At 38.3% G+C, this 23,880-nt stretch overlaps 1 protein-coding gene across 1 annotated transcript in view; it reads left to right on the plus strand.

The window, feature by feature from the left end:
- The window catches only part of fbxo11 (F-box protein 11), an 86,526-nt gene continuing 62,646 nt past the window's right edge, over positions 1 to 23,880 (plus strand). Inside the window, exon 1 of the mRNA XM_008102708.3 lies at positions 1 to 380. Within this exon, the coding sequence (XP_008100915.2) occupies positions 134 to 380 (247 nt within the window). The 5' untranslated portion in view covers positions 1 to 133. The remainder of the gene's footprint in view (positions 381 to 23,880) is intronic.

Consider the following 23,880-nt stretch of genomic DNA (forward strand, 5'->3'; position numbering starts at 1 on the left):
TCCTTTCTTCCTTTCCTGTTGAAGGAGCAGGGGCCTTCTCCCTCCCTCTCTCCCTCCCTCTCCCTTTTCCCCTCCCCTCACAGTCCCGGTTTCCGGAGGAGCGGCCCCCTCCTCCCCCCGCCCAGGCCGGCAAATGAACTCGGTGCGGGCCGCCAACAGGAGACCCCGGCGAGTGTCCAGGCCGCGCCCGGTGCAGCAGCCTCCGCCGCCGCCCCCTCCTCCTCCGCCGCCGCCCCCACCGCCCCAGGCCCAGCAGCAGCAGCCGCCTCCACAGCAGCAACCCCTGCAACTGCCGCCCCCTCCTCCGCCCCCGCCGCCCCCGGAGAGGAACAACAACAACAACGCTGCCGCAGCAGCCGCCGCCGCCGCCGGGGAACGGGGTAAGAAGGAGAAGAAAATGGAGGATTGAAAAGGGAGGGGGGGAGGGAAAGAGAGAGAGAGGAGGAAAAGAGAGGGATGGAAGGAAGAAAAACGGATGGGGTGGGGTCCTCTCTCCCCTTCCTCCCAATTAAATTGTGGGCTGTGTTTCACCTCTGTCCCCAGGCCGCGCTTTGTTTGCGTGTTGGGTAGATATGGGGGCTTTGATGGGCTGGTTGTGGGTCCCTTTGGAGAGACTTCTGGTTTTTTTGTTGAGGCCACAGCGCCCCCTTGGTTCCCCAGGGGAGAGAAGATAGGCCCAGGTTTATTATATTCTTATTATGGTTATTATTATTATTACTCAAACATTGAGGCCCCTTCCACACAGCTGGGTTATCAGAGTCCACACTTAGACAATGTGCGATTTTCTGCCTTGAAATTCAGGGATATAGAGGACTGTGTTGAAGGCCCTGGGTTACCTTGAGTCCACACTGCCATATATTCCAGTTCAAAGCAGATAATGTGGGATTTTATTCAGGTGTGTGGAAGGGGCCTCAATGTTAGAGATAAAATGCGGGATATAAAAAACACAGTAATAATAATAATAAACCTGGGCCCTGAGGGCCCTTCCACACAGCCCTATGTTTCTATATCTCGCATTTATCTCTTAAGGATCTGATTTCAGATTTTCTACTTTAATCCAGATTATATGAGTCCACACTACCAGATAATCTGGGATAAACAGAAAATTTAGGATCTTCTCCTGGGATCCCTTCCACACAGTCATATATTCCAGAATAGCAAGGCAGGAAATCCCACAATATTTTCTTTGAACTGGGTTATCTGAGTCCACACTGCCATATATTCCAGTTCAAAGCAGATAATGTGGGATTTTATTCAGCTGTGTTGAAGGGGCCTGGGATGTAGGGCCTGCCTGGAAGAGCCCTAACATTGAGAGGCAAACATCTCTCAAGATTTATTATTATTATCACTACTACTACTATGTTTTTATATCCCACATTTATCTCTGACATTGAGGCCCCTTCCACACATCTGAATATAATCCCACATTTTCTTTTTTGAACTGGAATATATGCCAGTGTATATTCAGATAACCCAGTTCAAAGCAGATATTGTGGAATTTTCTTCCTTGATATTCTAGGTTATATGGCTGTGTGGAAGGCCCCTGTGCGACAGATATCTCACAAGATTGTTTTATTATTATTACAATTACTATGTTTTTTACATCCCGCATTTATCTCTAAGCGCCCTTCCATACAGGTCTATATCCAAGAATATCAAAGCAGAAAATCCCACATTATCTGCTTTGAACTGGAATATATGGCGGTGTGGACTCAGATAGCCCAGTTCAAATAAGATATTGTGGGATTTTCTGCTTTGATATTCTTGGATATAGACCTGTATGGAAGGGCCCTCAGACAGGCCTTATAGCCCAGGATCTGATCCCAGGCTTCTGTTTATCCCAGATTATCTGGCAGTGTGGACTCATATAATCCATTTTAAAGCAGAAAACCTGGAATCAGATCCTGGGATATAGGGCCTGTCTGGAAGAGTCCAGAAAGACAAACAGCTCACAAGATTTATTATTATTGTTACTATGTTTTTAATATCTTGCATTTATCTCTAAAATTGAGAGACAAACAGCTCACAAGATTTATTATTATTATTATTACTAAGTTTTTATATCCAGCAATGATCGCTAACATTGAAATGCAAAGAGCTCACAAGGTTTTTTCTTTTTTTAAAAAAACTGTAGTTTTAACTTCATCACGTACACACCTTTCAAATACAGGATTTCCAAAAAAGTCACCATACATGGGAAAGGTGGGATATGGTAGCTTAAATGTACCTTTATTTACAAGGTTTTTCTCCAATGTTCTCTACCCCTTTCCACACACTCGAAGTCTTCTCTCTCACTCATGGCGCACACGTTCTAAGATCTGTGTTGTTATGCAAGTATAATTGCGTTAATTTTTATTTTAGTCCCATGTATGGAGACTTTTGGGACACCTTGTAGAATGGAAGCTTCCCCTTGTGCCCGGGACACGCTGGGTCTCACAGTAACTTATGTTGACACCTCTCTTTTCCTCCCCCTCCTGCTGTTCTTTCTTCTTCGTTTCCCCCTCCTCTTCCACCCGCTTTTTCCTACCAACCCCCTTCTTTTTCTTTTTTGTAATGGTGTCTCATGGAGACAAGAAGAACTCTCCCCCTCCCCTTCCTCTTTCTCCCTGGCCCTGCCCCAGTGTTTTTGCTGCGCAGTTTGCATTCAGGGTGGCTGTGGTTACCCGAAGGGAGGGGGGAAAGGGGGAACTGGGGGGGGGAGAAAGATCGGGAGGGGTCCTGTTGGATTAGTATGGAAGAGGCGAATTCCATCCCTGCATACACAGTGGTGGCGTTTCTGTCGAGGTAGTAGATCATCGGCCATTTATGTGTCTGCTTCCTTCTCTTCCCTTTTCTTCTCTTTCCTCCCCCTTGCAAGTCTGTTGCTCACCACCTTCACCCACCAACCTCAATAAAAACCCCACCGATTATTATTTTTTGGGGTTTTGTTCTCGGTGTCAGAGGCTGCCAGGACTGTGGGAAACTGAGCAGCCCTCGCCCTTTCTCCCTTAGTGTGAGAAGGTTTTGGATCTTGGGCAACGCGTGTCGGGCCGGGGCCTAGTGCAAAAATGTGGAGCTGGGCAGGGAAGCACCATTGTCTGGGGGAGGGGGGGGGAGAGAAAGCTGGGAATGTAATCTTGGATAGATCCCTTGGCTTTTGTAAATGCTTCGATACCGAAGCGGAGCCTTTAAAACGATCCTTCATGAAAAGAAAGAAAAGCAAGGGTTTTGTTTGTTTGAGTGGCCTGGAAGGGTTAGGGGAGAGGAGTGGGAAATGGAGAAAAGGGGGTACTCCATGGCTTACTAGGCTGCATAACTGTTGCCATATTCATTGGCTGGGGTTCTCTCCCTGTGCTGCCTTTGCAGGGCTATTTTCTAAAGGCGAAGAACAGGGGTGGGATCGAAGGAGACATTTTGCATCTATTATCTGGTGGGCTGGATTTCAATTTTTTATGCGCCGGGTGTTGCACCTATCGCATGATAAAAGGCGAATGACCTGTGGGTGCTGTGGTTTGAGACGTTTAAGAAAAACACCCCTAGCCGTTGTCAGAGGAATGTCTTTTGTTTGAGAGTGTGGGGAGAATAGAGGTTGGAGACACAATGTTGATTGCTGTGATTTACTGGAGGTTTTTTTTTAAAGGGAACTAAATGCTCTCTCATTAGACAAAGAAAAGGTAACATGTTGGAATACTTTTAATTTTTCTTTTACCTGGTATCTCATTCTCACTCCTACTTGTTCAGAGGATGTTGCCCATACCAGTGATTTCCAGGGGACGTGATTCCTTATGTCCAATTATACCTTTTGTGTAAAACCATTTTTTAAAAGATTATCGCATTGGTTACATAATTACTGACCTTGTAATATGCTATTTAAAATATGGGGAATAATTTCCTCCTTTTGTACGTCATACAAGCGTTTGCCCTCATGTATTCAATTAGCACTGAGTAGATTTTTAATATATACATTTATATCAATGACAGCTTTCGTTACTTGTGCAGGCTTTTGTGAAAAATAGGGAAAATGAGATAGAGGCAATAAGCAAATTATACTTTTTTCTTACTGAGTTCACATTTATAGCATAAATACGCTGAATGTTCAACTCCAAAGACTACAATACATTACACAAATATGATTTGGAAATGCTTTCTCTTTCATACAAGACTTAAAGTTTGGTGACATCCAGTCATAGTATACAGTTAATTTGTATATACTGTATACAGCAGGGGTCCCCAAACTAAGGCCCGGGGGCCAGATGCGGCCCATCGAAGCCATTTATCCGGCCCCCACAGCACAAGGGCAGAAGGGGGTTGGGCTAAATGACCCAAGGGGTCTCTTCTTCTCTTACAGCCATTATTATTATTATTATTATTATTATTATTATTATTATTATTATTATTATTATTTTATTATGACACAGCAAACAAGATAGACATGCTGGATTTCATTATTATTATTATTATTATTATTATTATTATTATTAAACATTGAGGCTGGGTGGCCATCTGTCAGGGGTGCTTTGCTTGTGCTTTCGGTGCACAAAGGCAGAAGGGGATTGGACTCAATGGCCCAAGGGGTCTCTTCTAACCCTCTTTATTGTTGTTGTTGTTGTTGTTGTTGTTGTTGTTAATTATTATTGCTCGGTGGCCAACTATAGTCCGGCCCTCCAACGGTCCGAAGGATTGTGAACCGGCCTCCTGTTTAAAAAGTTTGGGGACCCCTGGTATACAGTATACAGTTAATTTGAGCAACTCCAGGGGATATTCTTCAGGTAAATCAATGAGCACACCTGTGTTGTTTACATATAAAACAAGTCTCATTATGGCTGCTCTTAGATTTTGGATCACACTCATTCATTCAAAAAACATTTAAGAACATTTATGAACATATTCTTTATTTCTTTAAAAACTTATTGTTCTGAACATCAGTAGTAACATATCTTTCATCAGTCTAATGTTGGTAATCAATTAAACATGGCCTAAATCCAGTTGGTTTTCCTAATCACAATAGATCAATTAAATCAATTAGTATTTGATAAATCAACTGTTTCATAAATTTTATTGATTTGGTGAGCCTACTTGGGGGTGGGTGGGTGGGTGGGGGTTGGTGGAGACTAACAATTGGTTTGAGGCTATATTCACATTCTGCTCCCCAATTTCTCATCTTTTTTGGACCTTAATTCCCAGATGCCCCAGCTATCAGAACCAGTAATGAGGATTTGATGAGTTGAAGTCCAAGAAATCTGAATGGATTTGTCAATACATGCAAGTATTGACAATTGCAGTTTTGTGAAGCAGTTTTCTGCATTGTACAAAGCAGAAAATCAACTGTATAGTACTGAAATCTTTATCTGAGGTGCTCAAATATAATTAATTATTCTGAAATTAATTTAATAATATTGCTAAAAAGGGTCAAACTTTTTTATGTTAACCTCCTTGAGTCTCTATACTGGGAGAAAGGTGGTATGAAAATAAAGTAAATAAGTACAATAAATAAAATTACTATGGAATTGTTTGATTATAATTTTGTTATATGACAGGATGAAGCACAGTTTAACTTACTTTAAATAAACATAAAAGGTTTTGTACTTTCTTCGAGTTATATTGGGCAATACCTTTTTTTTAAATCTTAGGGGACAGATATATGGAAACACTGCCTGTAGACCTCTGCAGAAACTCAGGTGGAGGTGATCAGATTAAATTTTAAGGTATCACTTGTGTTTCTGTATTTACATATGTATTTGCAGGGTAGATAATTGTAAGGATCTCTCGGAAATAAAACTGAGTAGAATGTAAACAAATCTTGTGCTACTTTACTTTAGAGATATGTAGTCCCCAGTATATTTATAGCAATACAGGTTGAGAATCCAAATACTCATATTGTTCACATGAATGGCAGAACCAGTAACATCTTTGGTTTCTGATGGTTCAATTTATACAAACCTCATTTCATGCACAGAATTATTAAAAATGTTATATAAAATTACCTTCAAGCTAGGTGTATAAGGTATATATGAAACATAAATGAATGTCATGTTTAAATTTAGGTCCCCTCCCCAAAATATCTTATTGGGCACATATAGAAAAATGTAGGCATTCCAGAATCTGAAATCTAAAAGACTTATGGTCCCAGGTGTTTTGGAGGATTCCCAGCTTTGGCAAGAGGGTATATTAATATTCTATGCTAATCCTGGTCTTGCTGTCCTTTAAACAAGAGATAGGGTACCTAAGGCCATGGGATTGAAAGTGGCCTTAGGGTTACTGTCTGATTGTCTGGGCTTCCACAGATGTCCAGAATCCATGACATCCTTTAGTGGCTTCATAGCCTTTGTATGAGTTCTTTCCTATTTCAAACAGTTGGTATGCTTCAGAGTTTAGTTCTTGATAAATCATCATCATCATCATCATCATCTTTATTTGTATACGGCTGTATCTCCCCAAAGGGACTCAGGGCGGTTTCCAACATGTAAGGCAAACATTCAATTGCCAGAAAGAAACTCTACAGACAATAAACAAAATAGACACATTCAACAATATAACACAACATACCGTGTTTCCCCGAAAATAAGACAGTGTCTTATATTAAATTTTGCTCCCAAAGATGCTCTAGGTTTTATTTTCAGGGGATGTCTTATTTTTCCATGAAGAAGAATTCACATTTATTGTTGAACAAAAAAATGAACATTTATTATATACTGTACAGTAGTTATCATAAACCAGCATAACCAGACAAACTGTGAATCCTATCAAGAATTTCTTGTTACTACCATTATTTCCATGTACAACACTTTATGGTACGTACATTTACCGATCCTGCATGCTCTGGTGTTCTGTTTGGTGGGCATGCTTCCAAACAAAAACTTTGCTAGGTCTTACTTTCAGGGGAGGCCTTATATTTAGCAATTCAGCAAAATCTCTACTAGGTCTTATTTTCTGGGGATGTCTTATTTTAGGGGAAACAGGGTAGTTATCAAATTGCCTAATATACAAATGCCATTATATGAATTTCAGATTTCAACGTAAGTATATAGTTTCCTTTTTGCTTTTTGCTATGGATGGCTATCTGTCAGGGGTGGTTTATGCTTTTTCTGCTAGATGGCCCATGCAGTCTCTTCCACCTCTATGCGTCTATGATTCTATGAGAATAGTCTGATAAACCACCAAATTTACTCAAATCTAATGCTTACCTTTTTTGGCTAAATTACCTTGCCAAAATTAAGGTGCGTATCAGATTTGCGTAATATGGTAGTTTTAGTGCTGAGCCAAAGTAAAACGGGAAGTTGCTTCAAAATCGACAGGAGCTCCTATTTGAGGTACGTCACCTCAAATTTAATTGCCATGGCTCAATGCTATGCAGTCCTAGGATTTGTAGTTTGGTGAGCCACCAGTATTCTTTGGCACAGAAAAGCTCAAGACCTTAAAAAACTGCATGATTTCATAACATTAAACCAAGACAGTTAAAGTGGATTCATTCTACAGCATAGATACATCCCAAGGTTTTTTTTTCTATTGCTGGAAGCTTTGGTAGTCTAACACTTTTGTTTTTAAAGAAGGAATGCTAAGCATGTAGCAGCTGTAATGCACACCTTTTTGGGCCAAATTACAAAGAGTGCACTTTTTGCCGCTGTGCATTAAATTCACCAGCAAACACTTTTTTTTGGGTTTCAGAAAATTGAGGTGAGCATTAGATTTTTTTTAAAAAAAAATGTATTGAGTTTTTTCTAAAAGAAAAAGCTAAAAAGGGAATAGGGGAGATAATGTTCGGGAGTTGAGTTTGAAAGGATCTGGAGAAGTTGGGGGTTAGTGTAGGAAAAGGGGGGGGGAGAAGAAGGGAAGGTGAGCATTAGATTTGATGGCGCATTAGACTCGAGTAAATATGGGTACTTATTTATGCTACATAGCTTATTTTAGCCAGTGATGGGAATCATGTCTTTCCACATATGGTTGAGATGCAAGCCTTTAGGCAGCATAACCAGTAGTAACAAATGCTGGAATTTATAGTCCAAAACATGGGAATCTTATTCCGGCTGTAGACTAATATGTTGGGAGTTAGTGGGGAACCGTGACAGTTTGATGCAGGTGAGAAATGTTCATGCTTCCATTCTTTACATTGTAGGCGTGTTGTAGATCAGACACAAATCCAGATTTATTTTACAGATAAGCACTTTCAACTTTACACAAGTAAAGCAAGGTTTTTGTTTTGACTTTATAGTAGGTTCTCTACTCTCATTAGGCCTAGGAACACAAGAGTGGAAGATCAGTAATGAAAAACAAACTATTTTTTAAACCCCTCTAGGAAACCAGTTCCTCCAGGACAGCTGTATGATCAGCTCCTGCTAAAAGTTGATCATAGACTTGGATATAGAGATTCTTGGATAGAATAAATTATCTAAACCCACAAATCCTGAAAAATTAAGCCCCCAAATGTGGAGGGCTGACTGTATATATAGGTGGAGTTTCCTTAAGAATATGTAACATTTATTGGGGGAAAGTTTTTTTATTGGTGGGGGAGCAGTTTCTAGTCCTACAAATACAAGCAGATGTTGTTTTTGAATTTGATTTGGTATGCTGCTTTGCACTTGTCTGCATGACAGATACATAGGGCCACTTAACTACAAGGAACGAAATATGAAACACATTCATGGATTTTCCGAATTGTCAGTATATCAGAGGACAATATAATGTTGGCATAATAATAAGCCAAGTTTATTCAAATTAAAAAAGCTAATTTTTAGTAAAGCAATTAATATATAATCCTTTTGGAAAAGGGGGAGATAAACTTGTGTATTTGATCCATGAGCAGGAAGCAAACTTTTGTAGGTGAGAATACACATACAGTTGTTTATTCATGGGAGTTCAAGAATGGCATGTAGCTATTGGGTCTTACGGATATTACCAGATATTTCTCACGGAGCAGTTTTTACTCCCCTTCAACAGCCTATTTGATTATACACATTTTCTGTGACATGTGCATAGAAATTTGCTTCTATATATCTGTTGCCCATATCCGATTGGGTAATCTGTTTTCATTCTATCATGCACAACAGAATTACTGAATACATATTTCATATAAAATTAAGGAGAGCTGTAGCTAAACCATTACTTTTCAGCAGTGCTTATTGCTTGCAGACCTCATGAAAGACTGTGTAACATATGATTGAGTACTACAAAGCAATAAAAGATGTAACTTAAAACTCCAGGTGTGTAAGCCTCATTCAGCTGAAATACTGAATTTGAATGATGCAAAATTGATTCATTTGAAGTAGTTCACACATGGGTTTGTGCTATATGCTTTGGAAAACTGTTTTGTAATTCATGCCACGTTTTCTGCTACTTTTGCATATGATATGTTTTATGACACTTCTTAGGATGTGGTGGTGTTGAGTTACTGCTGTGATTCTAGGGAGGCAATATACTCAATTCCCGTTTCAGACTTTTGGCTTCAGGGACCACTTTGATAGGGTGTCTGCAACCCCCTTTTTTGTAGAAAATAATGAGTGCAAGTATAAGCAAGCAAAAGTGTAGTGAATAAAGACACATGGCTCTTCTTATAAGGAAGTGACCTATGATAATAAGATGTAAGATGTATTCTTTAGCTATTCCTAGACCCTTGCCAACTTTTTTTTGTTATTTTTTAAAGTTGAAGTTAACTTTATTTATGTAAATTTGGATACAGAGAACTATAAATGTACGTACATTATGGCAGTGAGTCCTGCCTTAGCTTTCCTTTTGCATCTCCTTATGTCCACCCAAAGCTGAAATTCAATAGTCACTTTAAAATGAATAATAAAGAGCTGGGGCTGCTTCTTGGGGTCTGATTGATGGATTTGAGAGCTCCCTGTCAAGTGCTAGTAGGTGTGTGTTTTATTGACTGAAGACCTATTTAGACCTCTCCTTGCTTAAAGTGTCGAATGGTTCTGGATTCCATGAGTGTCTTCATAATTATGTTTGCTAGATGTGGTCATTAGGAGGACACTTTACTGTCTTTATACTTATAATGAATGTTTTGCATGCTATTTTGCAGTCTTCTGGCTCCTACCCCTGCCAGTTTTGTATGCTAGATTAATACTGATGAATGACATCATTCCATCCCATCAAGTGAGATGACTCGTCATCTGTCACAGACAGATCTTCATAGCTTCAGCTAGAGAAGAGAAGCTGGGAACTTGTGGCTGCTGATATGTATAACTGATGGTGGGAAATTTCTTGTTAATATAGTGGCATTTTCTATTATTGGAAAATATTAAATAAATAAATAAATATTATTGGAAAATATCTTTCAAATACAATGTTCCTATTGTGTGTATATTCATTTATAAATATATAAATTTTAGTTTTAAAATTAACCCAAAAAAACCTAGATCAGTTGATCCATGGGTCAGTGTGAGTACTGCACCTTAAGTCTCTGGTGAAAGGCAAAATCTTAGTCCATCCCAAGAAAGCCTGAAAGAAGCATCAACTGCTCTATTCTCTCTGCCATGACATCACCGCTTTTGGCCTTTTTGAATGCCTGAGTGAGGAAATGTCGGTAGCAGCCAAAGGTAATTGGCCCCATGATTTTGGCCCCCAGACTTGCCTCTGACTTACATATGAGGCCAACTTATACATAAATTTTTGGTGTATTCTTTGTGTTCACAGTTTTTAGCACTTTATGTGGGGACATGAGAGAAGCCTCCCACAAGGATGGTAAATACATCAAAACATCCGGGCGTCCCCTGGGCAATGTCCTTGCAGATGGCCAATTCTCTCACACCAGAAGCGATCTGCAATTTCTCAAGTCGCTCCTGACATGTAAAAAAAGGCACTTTATGAACCACGTGTGTATAAGCTGCTTCTATGTATTAAAAAGACAGAAATTTACTACGCTCAAACTTAATTTCAAAAGTCATTATGGATGTTTTAAAATACGTATGTCTTATGTGCCTGGTTACAGAATAAAGATAAAGTTAGAGAACAACATGTAGGCACATGGAAAAAATGTATCAGGAAAGTTACAGTTCAAGAATGAATTCTTGTTACTGGTGAAATGTTACTATTATCTTTAGCAGAATGTTTATTTACTTCTTTCAGAATAAATTTGTTAGATGCCATTGCGTAAGTATGTGTAATATTACGTACAGTATTTCTAGTGAGATCTCAAGATTTGGTGAATCGGAAAATAAGTATTGAATATGGTGGTTGCCATCTATTCTTACTATATTATACTATAATATTTTTATTTATACAAGTTGAGGATCCCTTATTCAAAAGGTTTGTAACCAGAAGTAGTACGCATAGGTCTTGCAAGTATCGTACCTTAACTCTTATTAAAAAAACAGTTAAAGTATGATACCCCCTGCTCTGAGTAGAGTAGTGAAAAAACAAATGCTTAGTCCACCCTGGAAGAATCTAAAAGAAGCACCAGTCTTTTCCATTTTATCTGTTGCAGTGTCATTGCTTATAGCCATTTTGAATTCCCGGATGGGAAAATGACAGTAGCGGACTTGTATGGCTGACCCCCTGTGGTGGCACAGGTGTTTTCCTCTCTCTGCTGAATGACTCTCAGTTTAACCACGGGTCATATTTTTTAATTATACATGAATATATGTGATACACTTCCAAAACTTTAAACCAATAAGAACTTCAATAATTCAAAAAAAAATCCAGCATGTTATACAAAGCTTGCTTCCCCACTAAATACTCAATTCTTAGCATTTCAGTGCTCAATTCTTAGCTGGATCAAGGTCTTCACATGCCTGTGGAAAGGCAATAATGAGGTAACAATGAGAGTGCCAGTCTAACCTCTCTGGTTCCAAAGCCTGAGAACAGCCACAGAGAAGACCCTCTCATGTGTTCCCAACAAATGTACCTGTGAGGATAATGGGACAGAGACGTGCCTTCCTAGAAGATTTCTTAAAACTACGTTTAAATGGGGGAGCACGGTGCTTCCCCCATGGTCCTCAACTGTAGACCATGAGCCTTTAAAAAAATTGTGATTAAAAACATACTGGAAGCCAGTAAAGCCATTTCAACAATTTATTTCATCATCATCATTTAATCATCATTTAATTACTTATTAATCGCTCTCCATCCACGATGCTCCAGGCGATTTACAAGATAAAATTGTAAAGGATAAAAATACATACATAAAAATATTAATAAAATTAACATAGATTAAAAGCTCTAGTAAAGAGCCAGGTCTTGAGTGCTAGGGTAAAAGGCCCTAACTCACGCATGGCTCTCATATATTTAAGTAATTACTTAAAATATTTCGTTATTTCCAACCAGCGCCTAAGAGCTTCTGAAATGATGAAGCTCTGTTAGGTGTCCATAACAACCTGACTCCTCTGAGGATCTCAACTGGGTTGGCTTCCATGGGAGGAAGTAGTCAGACAAGGGAGTTGCATGCTCCCTGTAGCTTGCTCCAGTTAACAATCTTTCTGCAGCTGTCTGAACACTCTTCAAAGGCAGATCAACAGAGAGCACATTGTATTAATCTAAGCAGGTCGCAACTAAGGCACATGGTACTATGGCCAAGTCTTGAAATCTCAAGAAATATAAGGTGCACCTGTGGCACAAGCATTAACTGTTCAGTTTCACCTCCAGCTACCCCTGAAAGTTGAACTTCCAAAAGCAGGTGGAATCCAGACATGCCTCCATTTTCAGGATGAGTGTCATCCCATCCAACATAGGGTGAATCCCTAATAAAACCATTTACTGGAATTGCGAGGCAATACTATGATACCAATTTCCAAACTTCATCAGAGCATGCCCCGTATTTTAAAACCCAGTGTACCCCCTTTGAAAAAAAAACTACATAAAATGGCCATTTGTGCCACAATTCCTTTGAATTTAAAAAAACGATAGACCTATTTTTTGCTCCAAAATCTCTTTAACTGCCTCCCTCTTCTTTCTAAGCTATTTTCACAATGGAGGGGTTAGCATTGTGATTGTTGTTTCCGGCATCCTTAGGTCTTAAGTTGGTATGATACATGTCTTCGTTGATGGTGTCCACCCATCTTTTTTTTGCCATCCCCGTGGTCGTCTTCCTGCATTCTCCAAATATAGTACTGTTTGTGCTATTGATGTTGGTTCTCTTCTCATAACATGGCCATACCACCATAATCTTGCCTCTTGCATTTTCTGGCTGATTGCTTTTATTACTAAGTCTTTGACAAGTGTCATCATTTGGCACATGGTCAAGAAGTGTGAAGCCAAGTGTTTTATCTCAGCATTTTCAGTTCCATTGTGTTAAGTGCCTGGCCTTTTCATGTGTCTTTGTTGCTGGCTAGCACTCTGCCCTGTAGAAGGCTACTGGGCGGACAACTGTAGTGTAGATCCTAGCCTTGAGTTGTTCAGGCATTTTTGAGTCACACAGAAAGCTAGTAGTTTGCCGCCATTTCAACCAGCTGCATTGTGTTGCCATCTGTGGAGACCAGTGAACCTTGGTAAACTGGGTGACCTTCTTTAGTGCTTGTCCATTAATTGTTTTTTCAAGATTGAAGGCCACATTCCAGATACTCTGTTTTGGGTATGCTCAGTTGAAGTCCATTTTCACTGAGTCTATCACTCCATGTCTGAAGGTGTTGTAGGGCTGCACGTTTTTGGTGGCTGAGTGCTATGGCATTTAAATATAGGGATGCATAGTCTGCTGTAGCAGTTTTAAGGCAGAGCATGAATAGTAATGGTGAGAGTGATGATCCTTCATGCACACCAACAGTGATGTTGGAGGGTGGTGAAATCCCTGCAGGGCAGCAGACCATACTTGTTGGATTATTGTATTATAGCTTTATCCATATTACATAGTCTTCTGGTATTCCAAAATCTCTTTAACCATTAATTTTAAAAGTAAAGAAATATTATGTTTAAAGAAAAAAGGACCTAATTTTAAAAGCCTTTCTCTAGACCAGTGGTTCTCAACCTGGGATCTCCAGGTGTTTTTTGGCCTACAACTCCCAGAAATTCCAGCCAGTTTACCAGCTGTTAGGATTTCAGGGAATTGAAGGCCAAAACATCTGGGGACCCACAGGTTGAGAACCACTGCTCTAGTCCAGTGATTACAACCTTTGTGCCTCCAGGTGTTCTGTACTTCAGCTCCCACAATTCCTATCAACTGCTAAAATGACTGGGATTTCTGGGAGTTGAAGTCCAAAAACCAAAGGTTGTGCTGCTCTAGATAAAGTAATTGAAATCTATTCACCTGAGCAGAAACAGACACTTTATGTGAGGGGACTAAGTCAAAGACATTTTGGTGCCTGAAGTAGAGAATATGATATACTTCAGCCCAGTGGTTCTCAACCTGTCTCCACATGTTTTGGCCTTCAACTCCCAGAAATCCTAACAGCTGGCAAATTGGCTGGGATTTCTGGGAGTTGTCGGCCAAAAATATCTGGGGACCCCAGCTTGAGAATCACTGCTTTAGCCGCTATGAGTCTCCTTGTGGAGAGAAAGAGCAGGGTATAAATATAACAATAACAACATGAGAAAAAATCCACCAAGAATTAGTCTGGACTTGGTTTTTGTTCATTTCCAATTGAAGCTAGGCGTAATGCAGAGATTTTTCAGGTGGATTACTTCTTAACCAGATCCTCTGCCCTTACCAGCTTCCAAATTCTTCAGGTCAAGATGATTATAAACCAACCTCTTATCAATATGACACAAAATCATAATCTCTCAATTCTCAATTACTGTAGGAACAGATATCATAAACCATTCAAATTTAAAATTCCATGTAACCCAGTATAGAAAGAATTACATTTATTTATGAGAAAATATCTTCTGTCCTTTTCATTTATGCTAATTTTATGATATTATTGCTAATACTAATGAAGTTTTGTGTGACTAGAATTTGCATATTTTTGTATTGCTATTTTCATAAGTTCATATTGGGAGCCCTAGAGAAACAATCTATCTGTTTTAAACAGTTTATTGCCTATACTTAAAGACAGATTCCTTAAACTTTATTGTTGCTATGCTTTCATCATAATCCTATTCATAGCTGGGGATATTATCTCTAGAATCATGCCAGGGTATATTTTATGTAGATGTGCATCAGCACACCATACAAACTATATGTGCAGAATGTCCTTATCACTTTTTTGAAAACACAGCATTATTTAAACTCAAGTCAGGATACCAATTCAAGCAAAGCTGCAAACATTGTCGCTTAACATATCTCTCTCTGTGTTGTCGAAGGCTTTCATGGCCAGGATCACAGGGTTGTTGGGTGTTTTCCGGGCTATATGGCCATGTTCCAGAAGTATTCTCTCCTGACATACCACCCACATCTATGGTAGGCATCTTCAGAGGTTGTGAGGAACCTCTGAGGATACCTGCCATAGATGTGGGCGATACTTCGGGAGAGAATACTTCTGGAACATGGCCATATAGCCCGGAAAACACACAACAACCCTATATCTCTCCCTCATAAAATACGTTTTGTTTCTCTAGGATCTGCATAGGTGGCTAACAGTATTTTTAAAAATACAAATGTAAAAACATACAAAACATTGATAAAAGTATAAATATAAAAGTTAATTTAATGGCAGTTAAACTATAAAGTTGAAACTTTAGATATTTAATTCATTAATATTTATTAAAAGTTTGTATAAAATCAAAAACTAGCACTTTACAAAGTTGCAAGTTAATGAGATTGCAGTGGTTACAACAACATTGTCATTAATTTCAGTTTTAAAAAGGAACTGTAGTGTGCTTTTGAAAGATTTGTGTGATGGAAAAATATTTTTGTTTGAGATGTTATTTTCATTGTTCTTCATTGAGTCGAATCTGGTTTAGCTTGCAGTATGTGTCTTTCTAACATTTTGGTGAATAAATGCTGCTCATATTGGGAAACCTAAGTTTCTATACTTGCTATTAATTTTATGAACTTTTCTGTTTTGTTTGGAAACAATTGCTTGTTTTGTTATTGGCATTTAGGACTGTTATTGTGGAGCTGTTCTCTTTCTTGAAAGGACTGGTTACGAAATGTGAGGTTGATTATTGTTGATTCTCAGGTGAATCTTTTATTATAAGATTTGTTTAGAGGGAGTTTGCCTTTGCCTTCTTCTGAAGTGAGCGAGAGTGACTTGTCCAAAGTAACCAAGTGGATTCTATGACTGAGCAGGTATTCCAACTCTGATCTCCCTGAATCCTAGCCCAGCACTCAAATCACTATGCCACACTGACCCTAATGGAGACATTAGTGAGGTAGCTCTTAAGCATTGTGTCTCAAGCTATATAGTGCAGGAAACCAACACTTTTTCTTTTTCTGCAAGGGACTGATACCTTATTTATGCATATTGCTTCTTTCCTTCCCAGAAATTCAGATTCTAAGGGAATAGTGGTATGTAAACATTCTGTTTTCCAGAGTTCTACTTTCTTAGCTATTTAATGATAGGTATTTGGTTCTTTACCTGTCATGGAAATTTACTTTTCAATTCATGGAAAAAGCCAAGACCCATCCAGTTAACTTAAAATGTTTGCTTTTGGTTGTTGAATGTAATATTGAAAAAATGAGGAAATGTATCTGTTTAATTCCTTAAATACAGTAATTTGAATACAGTTGCTTTCATAAGATGAAACATATAGAAAAAAGATATTATATGAAACATATAGAAAAAAGATATTATTTGATTAAAAGTTTTAATTCACATTCCCATGAAAGGATTATTCAGAAGTAAGGATCGCTAAATTATATTGAGGAATATTCCATTGTGAGCGAATTTAGAACTACAGCCCTAATATCTGATGTCTGTTTATCTTTCTATATAAAATACAAAGTGTTTGTTTGTTTGTTTGATCCATAAAAGCTCCAATATGGCTCGATGGATATTGATGAGATTTGGCACACTACCCTTCATTATCCAAACTAAAATAATTGAGGGGTTTGAACAACAACAACAAAAAACCATTTTGAAGCAAGGGCCCTCAAAAGTAAAAGATACGTATGCTCAGATGCTACCACCAGACTGCATATACTGTATGTACTATGTTGCTGTCAGATAAAACCACAAGAGGGTAGTATATAGATAGAAAGGATTAGCTATTGGTATACAAAATGGCATCCTCTAAAATAAGCTCAGGCAAACTTAATCCCTCCAGGTATTTTGGACTACAATTCCTAACAGCCTTCAAGCTGTTAGGAATTATGGGAGTTGAAGTCCAAAACACCTGGAGGGCCGAAGTTCGCTCATGTCTGCTCTAAAAACTGCACCCCATAAGGAAGTAAGCAACTTAATTTTTATATTTTGGAAGGTGTGCGTGCGTGCCTGCACCATTCTCTGACCATTAAAGATGATGACTTCCAAGTGGTTAGGCCAAGAAGAGGCCTAGTATTAGACAAAACATATCAACTCCAAAGGCTATTCTTTGCTAGTCAGGAAAGCAATAAATATATTAAAATTGATTTTAGAAGCAAGGTGCTGACATTGAGGCTGAGAAAGTATGATTCAAGGTCAAAAGAGTGTAACTTGCCCAAGGCAGCAATTTCAGCATTTATTTAAAAGTGTATTGTCTGCACCTTTCTCTGAGGCTGAAAGGTGTGATTCTAGGCTGAGACAATGTGACTCACTCAAAACAACCATTTATTAATAACTAGCTTATGTACCTGGGTATGCATTTTAATGCAATTAATGCAAAATACTCATGGTTAACTTTCTGATTTTTATGAATGGTTCCATTAGAAAATGTATAACCAGGCAATCCTAAACTAATAGTGTTTTAAGAGAGAGATTTGGGTAATATGTCTCTAATATTGCTTGATAAGACATTTGAGGCCTGTAGTGGTGTTTGGCTATAGAAATTATTGTGTACAGGATTAACAAATTTATTGTGATACAAAGCTATATAACAGGTTTAAAATGTCTCTTGCTTATAATATTATTAAAACAAATGACTCTCTGAAATCATCAACTCAGTCATCTGTTGTGAGGCCTCTAGTACACTTCCTGGACTGCTTCAAATTGAGTTACAGACAGTCCCCAAGTTACGAACAAGAAAGGTTCTGTAGGTTTGTTCTTAATAATAATAATAACAATAATAATAATAATAATAATAATTTTATTTCTTACCCACCTCTCCCCATGGCTTGAGGTGGGTCACAGCACAGTTAAAAACACACAAATACTATAAAAATTCTACAAACATATGAAAATTTAATTCAATAAAAGATACAGATCAAAGCATTTATGTAAAATACAAATTAACCACACAGGACAGAGACTAAAACACATGACATGAATTTAAAATCTATGCTTAAATACTGGCTGGTTAGGCCTGCTGGAAGAGATCGGTCTTCACATGGTTTTAAAATTCTGATAGCTGATCTAGCTGTCAGAGCTCTACGGGCAGATCATTTCACAGTCTTGGGGCAGCCGATAAAGAGGTCCTGGCAGGTTGGAGTAACCGTTCCCCAGAGGACCTAATTGTGCGGGCGGATTGTACGGGAGAAGGCGATTCTTGAGGTAACCTGGACCCAAACCATGTAGGGCGTTAAAGTACAAAACCAACACCTTGTACTTTGTCCAGAATCTAATTGGCAGCCAGTGGAGTGACTTTAGGATAGGTGTGACATGCTCACTCCTGGATGCCATATTTTGAACCAGCTAGAGTTTCAGAACTTGGTACAAGGGCCAGGTTGTGGCACAGCTGGTTAGTAGCCCGCTGCACAAATCACTACTGACCAAGAGGTCGTGAGTTCAAAGCCCGAATCAGATAGAGTGCCTGACTGTTAAATAGCTCCAGCTCGTTGTTTACCTAAGCAACCCGAAAGACAGTTGCATCTGTCAAGTAGGAAAATTTAAGGACCGTTTATGCAGGGAGGCTAATTTAAATAATGTACAACACCATAAATAACGTCCAGCAGCGTGCATGCCAGATGAGGAAGTACTACCATCATTGCCACAGTGGATGATGAAGCTGCAGCTCCTCCTGTGGTCGGAATCGAGCATACCCTCACAAAGCCAGAAGCTGGAAAGTTAAATAGCCTCTGTATTTGTCTCAGTGTTGTTTGTCTAATGGCATTGAATGTTTGCCATATATATGTACATTGTGATCCACCCTGAGTCCCCTTCAGGGTGAGAGGGGCAGAATATAAATACTGTAAATAAAATAAATAAAATACAAAGGTAGGTCAGTGTAAAGCGCATTGCAGAAGTCCGACCTTGAGGTTTCCAGTGCATGCACTACCATCTTAAGGTCCTCCAGATCCAGGAAGGGGCACAGCTGATGTATCAGCCAAAGCTGATAGTAAGCACTCCTGACAGTCACATCTACCTGAGCTGAGATTTGGACATTAAGTTGAAATTGTATATATTGTATATACTCAAGTATAAACCGACCCAAATGTAAGCTGAGGCACCTAATTTTACCACAAAAACTGGGAAAACTTATTGATTAGAGTATAAATCGAGGGTAGGAAATGCAACAGCTAATGGTACATTTCGAAATAAAAATTGATACCAATAACATTACATTAATTGAGGCATCTGTAGGTTAAATATTTTTGAATTTTCAAAGAAAAACAGTAAACTAGTTCTATAAGTGAAAGAGTAAGGTCAACAAAACAATATGGTATCAATAATAACTGAATAATAATAATAAACTTCATTTGGATCCCACCCTATCTTCCCATGGGGACTCAGGCTGGCTTCCAACATAGTAAACATTCAATGCCTATATAAACAATGTAGAGCTAGATATAGATCTATAATTATACATACTAATTTCACATACGCATTTCCCTCGAAACGTTTGCAAATCCTCTCTCTTGCAATATTTGTAAGCCCTTTAGATCTATGTTTAAATCTATCTAGACATCTCTATATATATATATATGTGTGTGTTTGTGTGTGTTTTCATTTCCCCTTCAATATTTGCAAGTCCTATATATCTATATTCATATCTATTTGGACATGTCTATATATTTGTGTGTGTATTTGCCCTCTGTAATATTTGCAAGCCCTATATATCTATATTCATATATATCTATCTAGACATCGCTCTATATATAGATAATTATATCTATATAGGATTTGCAGATACAGTAGAGTCTCACTTATCCAAGCCTCGCTTATCCAAGTTTCTGGATTATCCAAGCCATTTTTGTAGTCAATGTTTTCAATATATCATGATATTTTGGTGCTAAATTCGTAAATACAGTAATTACAACATAACATTACTGCATATTGAACTGCTTTTTCTGTCAAATTTGTAGTAAAACATGATGTTTTGGTGCTTAATTTGTAAAATCATAACCTAATTTGATGTTTAATAAGCTTTTCCTTAATCCCTCCTTATTATCCAAGATATTTGCTTATCCAAGGTTCTGCCGGCCCGTTTAGCTTGGATAAGTGAGACTCTACTGTACTTGCAAACGTATGAGAGGAAAATTCATATATAAAAATAATGTATACATATGGATACAGATAATACAGGTACATGGAAATCTCTAGTTATCTATATGTATATAGGATTTGCAAAGACCTGCAAACATATGAGGGGAAAATTCATACCTAACATTAATGTATAGAGACACAGATATATAGGTACATAGGGATTGCAAAGGCTTGCAGGGGGAAATGCCTATATATCAGTAGGCGAGATTAACAAATATTTCAGGGGGAAATGCTTTTATAAAATTAATGAATATATATATTTTCTTCCTGACTTGCAAGGGCTTCCCTCCCCCTCCTTTCCCTTTTCAAAACATTCCCTTGGTTAAGAGGAAGGAGGCTTTGGAAAAGAAAGCACACTGTCAAGGGAGGAGAAGAAGAGAGAGAAATATATCATATATTGCAAGCAATTGCCTCCAGGCTCAGCTGCCCAGCTTGACCCCTTTATAAGCCGAGGGAGGCTTTTTCAGCTCAAAAAAGGGCTGAAAAATTCTGCTTATCTTTGAATATATATGGTAAGTCAGAACAGATACTTCTTAAAAGTGTAACTCCAGCCTGCTTTGGATAGCATAGGGAATGGTTAAGACTCTTGTGACATTTATTTTGCTGTCTGTGTCCCTATTTAGAAGATTTCACTTTACTTTCTGTCCCTGTGATAATTGGATTTTGAAAAAAAAGTCTTATTGTGGAAACAAGGATTGATGATGTAGTGGAGACACCCTTTCCCCACACCTTTCAGGGGTGAATTTCCTTAGGGATTGCATGTACCTACTTGATTGTAAAAAGATGTAAAAATCAGAAAATTAAGAGACATCATATTTTCTCCACTGTCTTTTGTAAAACCTGGACAAAAATATCTGATAACATATTCCATATAGTAACTTTAGGAATGAACAATACAGTAGAGTCTCACTTATGATATTTTGGTGCTAAATTCATAAATACAGTAATTACTACATAGCATTACTGCGTATTGAACTACTTTTTCTGCCAAATTTGTTGTCTAATATGATGTTTTAGTGCTTCATTTGTAAAATCATAACCTAATTTGATGTTTAATAGGCTTTTCCTTAATGCCTCCTTATTATCCAACATATTCGCTTATCCAACATTCTGCCGGCCCATTTATGTTGGATAAGTGAGACTCTACTGTACTTGCAAAGTGATATGTTGTGGTTATGAGCATAACATCTTTTGATTGTTTGGTCTTTTAGTAATCATTTCTAGAAGGAGAATTTGCTCAAATTATCTTAAGAAGGCAGTAATAATCCTGTGAGTAATAGATATGTTTAAGGGTTTGGAAGAACTGGAGTTGGAAGGGGCAAGTGAAATACAGTGTTCAGAGGCAGAGGAGTAGGTAAAATAAGTAGGACTTCTAGCATTCTTCACCTAGGTGTTACTAACAAATTATTGAGTACAGACATACCTTAGTTAACAAAATTTTTAACAAGGAAGCTCTTTTTAAACAAATTATTGTATTTTATTCCTCCTCAGCCTTTCTTTTTTTCCTTAACCTCTGCTTAGATAGGGTTTTTTATAGCATCATTGGCATTGGGAGCATGATAAAAGAGATGGGAGATACATAGGATTGCAGTATCACATTGCAGCAGCATGTCTGCAGTAAATTATGTAATGAGGCTTAAGATGTGAAAAAATGAGATGTTAGTCTAGTCCAGAGTTTTCCAAATATTTCATTTGGTAACATGCTTTTTAGACATGCATGATTTCACGACGCAGTATTTATTTATTTTATTTTATTTACAGTATTTATATTCCGCCCTTCTCACCCCAAAGGGGACTCAGGGCAGATTACAATGAACACATATATGGCAAACATTCAATGCCAACAGACAAACAACATACATTAGACAAACTCAGAGGCATTTTAAACATTTTTCCAGCTTCACGATTCCGGCCACAGGGGGAGCTGTTGCTTCACCGTCCAGTAGTGGCTGTACTTCCTCATTCATTTCCTCGTGTTTTGCTGGCAGTTTTATGGTGTTGTAAATTAGCCTCCTCGCATAAAGCGTCCCCAAATTTCCCTAATTGACAGATGCAACTGTCTTTCGGGGCTGCATAGGTCAACAGCAAGCCGGGGCTACTAATGGTCGGAGGCTTAACCCGACCCGGGCTTCGAACTCATGACCTCTCGGTCAGTAGTGATTTAGAGCAGCTGGTTACTAGCCAGCTGCGCCACAGCCCGGCCCGTAATTCTGTTGTATTATATATGGAGGTACGGACATATACCGGTGCATAAATTATAATAACAGAATGTATGGGGACATAACATACCTCATGAAAATATTTCATTAATTTTTTTAAAAAAATATGATTTGTTGCTTATTTCACATATACGCAGAGGTTTCTTTTTATGTTTGTTCAGCACACCTATACTTTGTATCCAACATGCTGTGTTACAACACACAGTTTAGAAAGCTCTGCTCTATCCAACCCTACTTTAACTATGTTACTGTCTAAAAGATAAATAGCAGCTCCCTCAAGAACGCCTTATGGTGCATACACAAAAGGGTTGAATAGGCAACCCTGTTTTACCAGTTAGCCCCAGGATGATCAAGAAAGAGTAGCTCTATAAATCTGTCCACCAAAATGGAAATCATAAGAATACTTTCATTTCAACAAAAATGGAACATGTAAATAGAATAAGTAAATGAAATTTTAAAAAAACTTTCATTGATGAGGTTAGGCTTTAAGCCTTTAGTTGAGTAGTTTTAGCTAGGTGTATGTTTTGAGATGTTAAGGGGTTTAACTTCTATCTCTACAATCCATATGGATATCGCTCTAAGTAAATTAGGTTATATACATGGAATTTCATAAATTGTGGTTATTTAACTCTACCATATCTAGAAACAGTAGCGGGTCCATGATCAGTTTGATCTGTTACAGCAAAAGTCTTGTGACACTTTAAAGACTAGCAAGTTCTATTAGACATGAGCTTCATGAACTGTAGTCCAATTCTTCAGATGCATCTTATGTCTGACTGAAATCTCATGATAAACTATTCATTATTTTTAGAAGCTTCCTTCTTTCTTTTTGTTTGCTTACAGTAGATTTAGTCTTGAGATCATATGAGGTCTTTGAATTATGAAGTGTATTTATTTATTTGCTATATTTTTACCCCCTTCTTCTCACCACGAAGGGGATTCAGAGTGGCTTCCAAGTTGGCCATATTTAATGCCATACAAACAACAAACAGATACAATAAACACAAATATTAAAATCATTAAAAGCTTGGCCAGAACTGTTTCGGCCTTTATAGATCAATGAATTTATAGATCACTTTGAATTTTGCTTGGTAGCAGACTGGCAGCCAGTGGAGCTGGAGTAACAGGGGTTGTGCGCTCCCTGTACTCCGCTCCAGTGAGCAATCTGGCTGCCACCCGTTGGACTAACCGAAGCTTCTGAACAGTCTTCAAAGGCAGCCCCGCGTGGAGCGCTTTACAATTAATAATTCTGTCTTTACAATTAATTAAGCTAATATGACATGTGACAAAGATGGGTAGTTAATTGAAACTAC

Source organism: Anolis carolinensis, chromosome 1 (assembly GCF_035594765.1).
Source record: "Anolis carolinensis isolate JA03-04 chromosome 1, rAnoCar3.1.pri, whole genome shotgun sequence".
Lineage (NCBI taxonomy): Eukaryota > Metazoa > Chordata > Lepidosauria > Squamata > Dactyloidae > Anolis > Anolis carolinensis.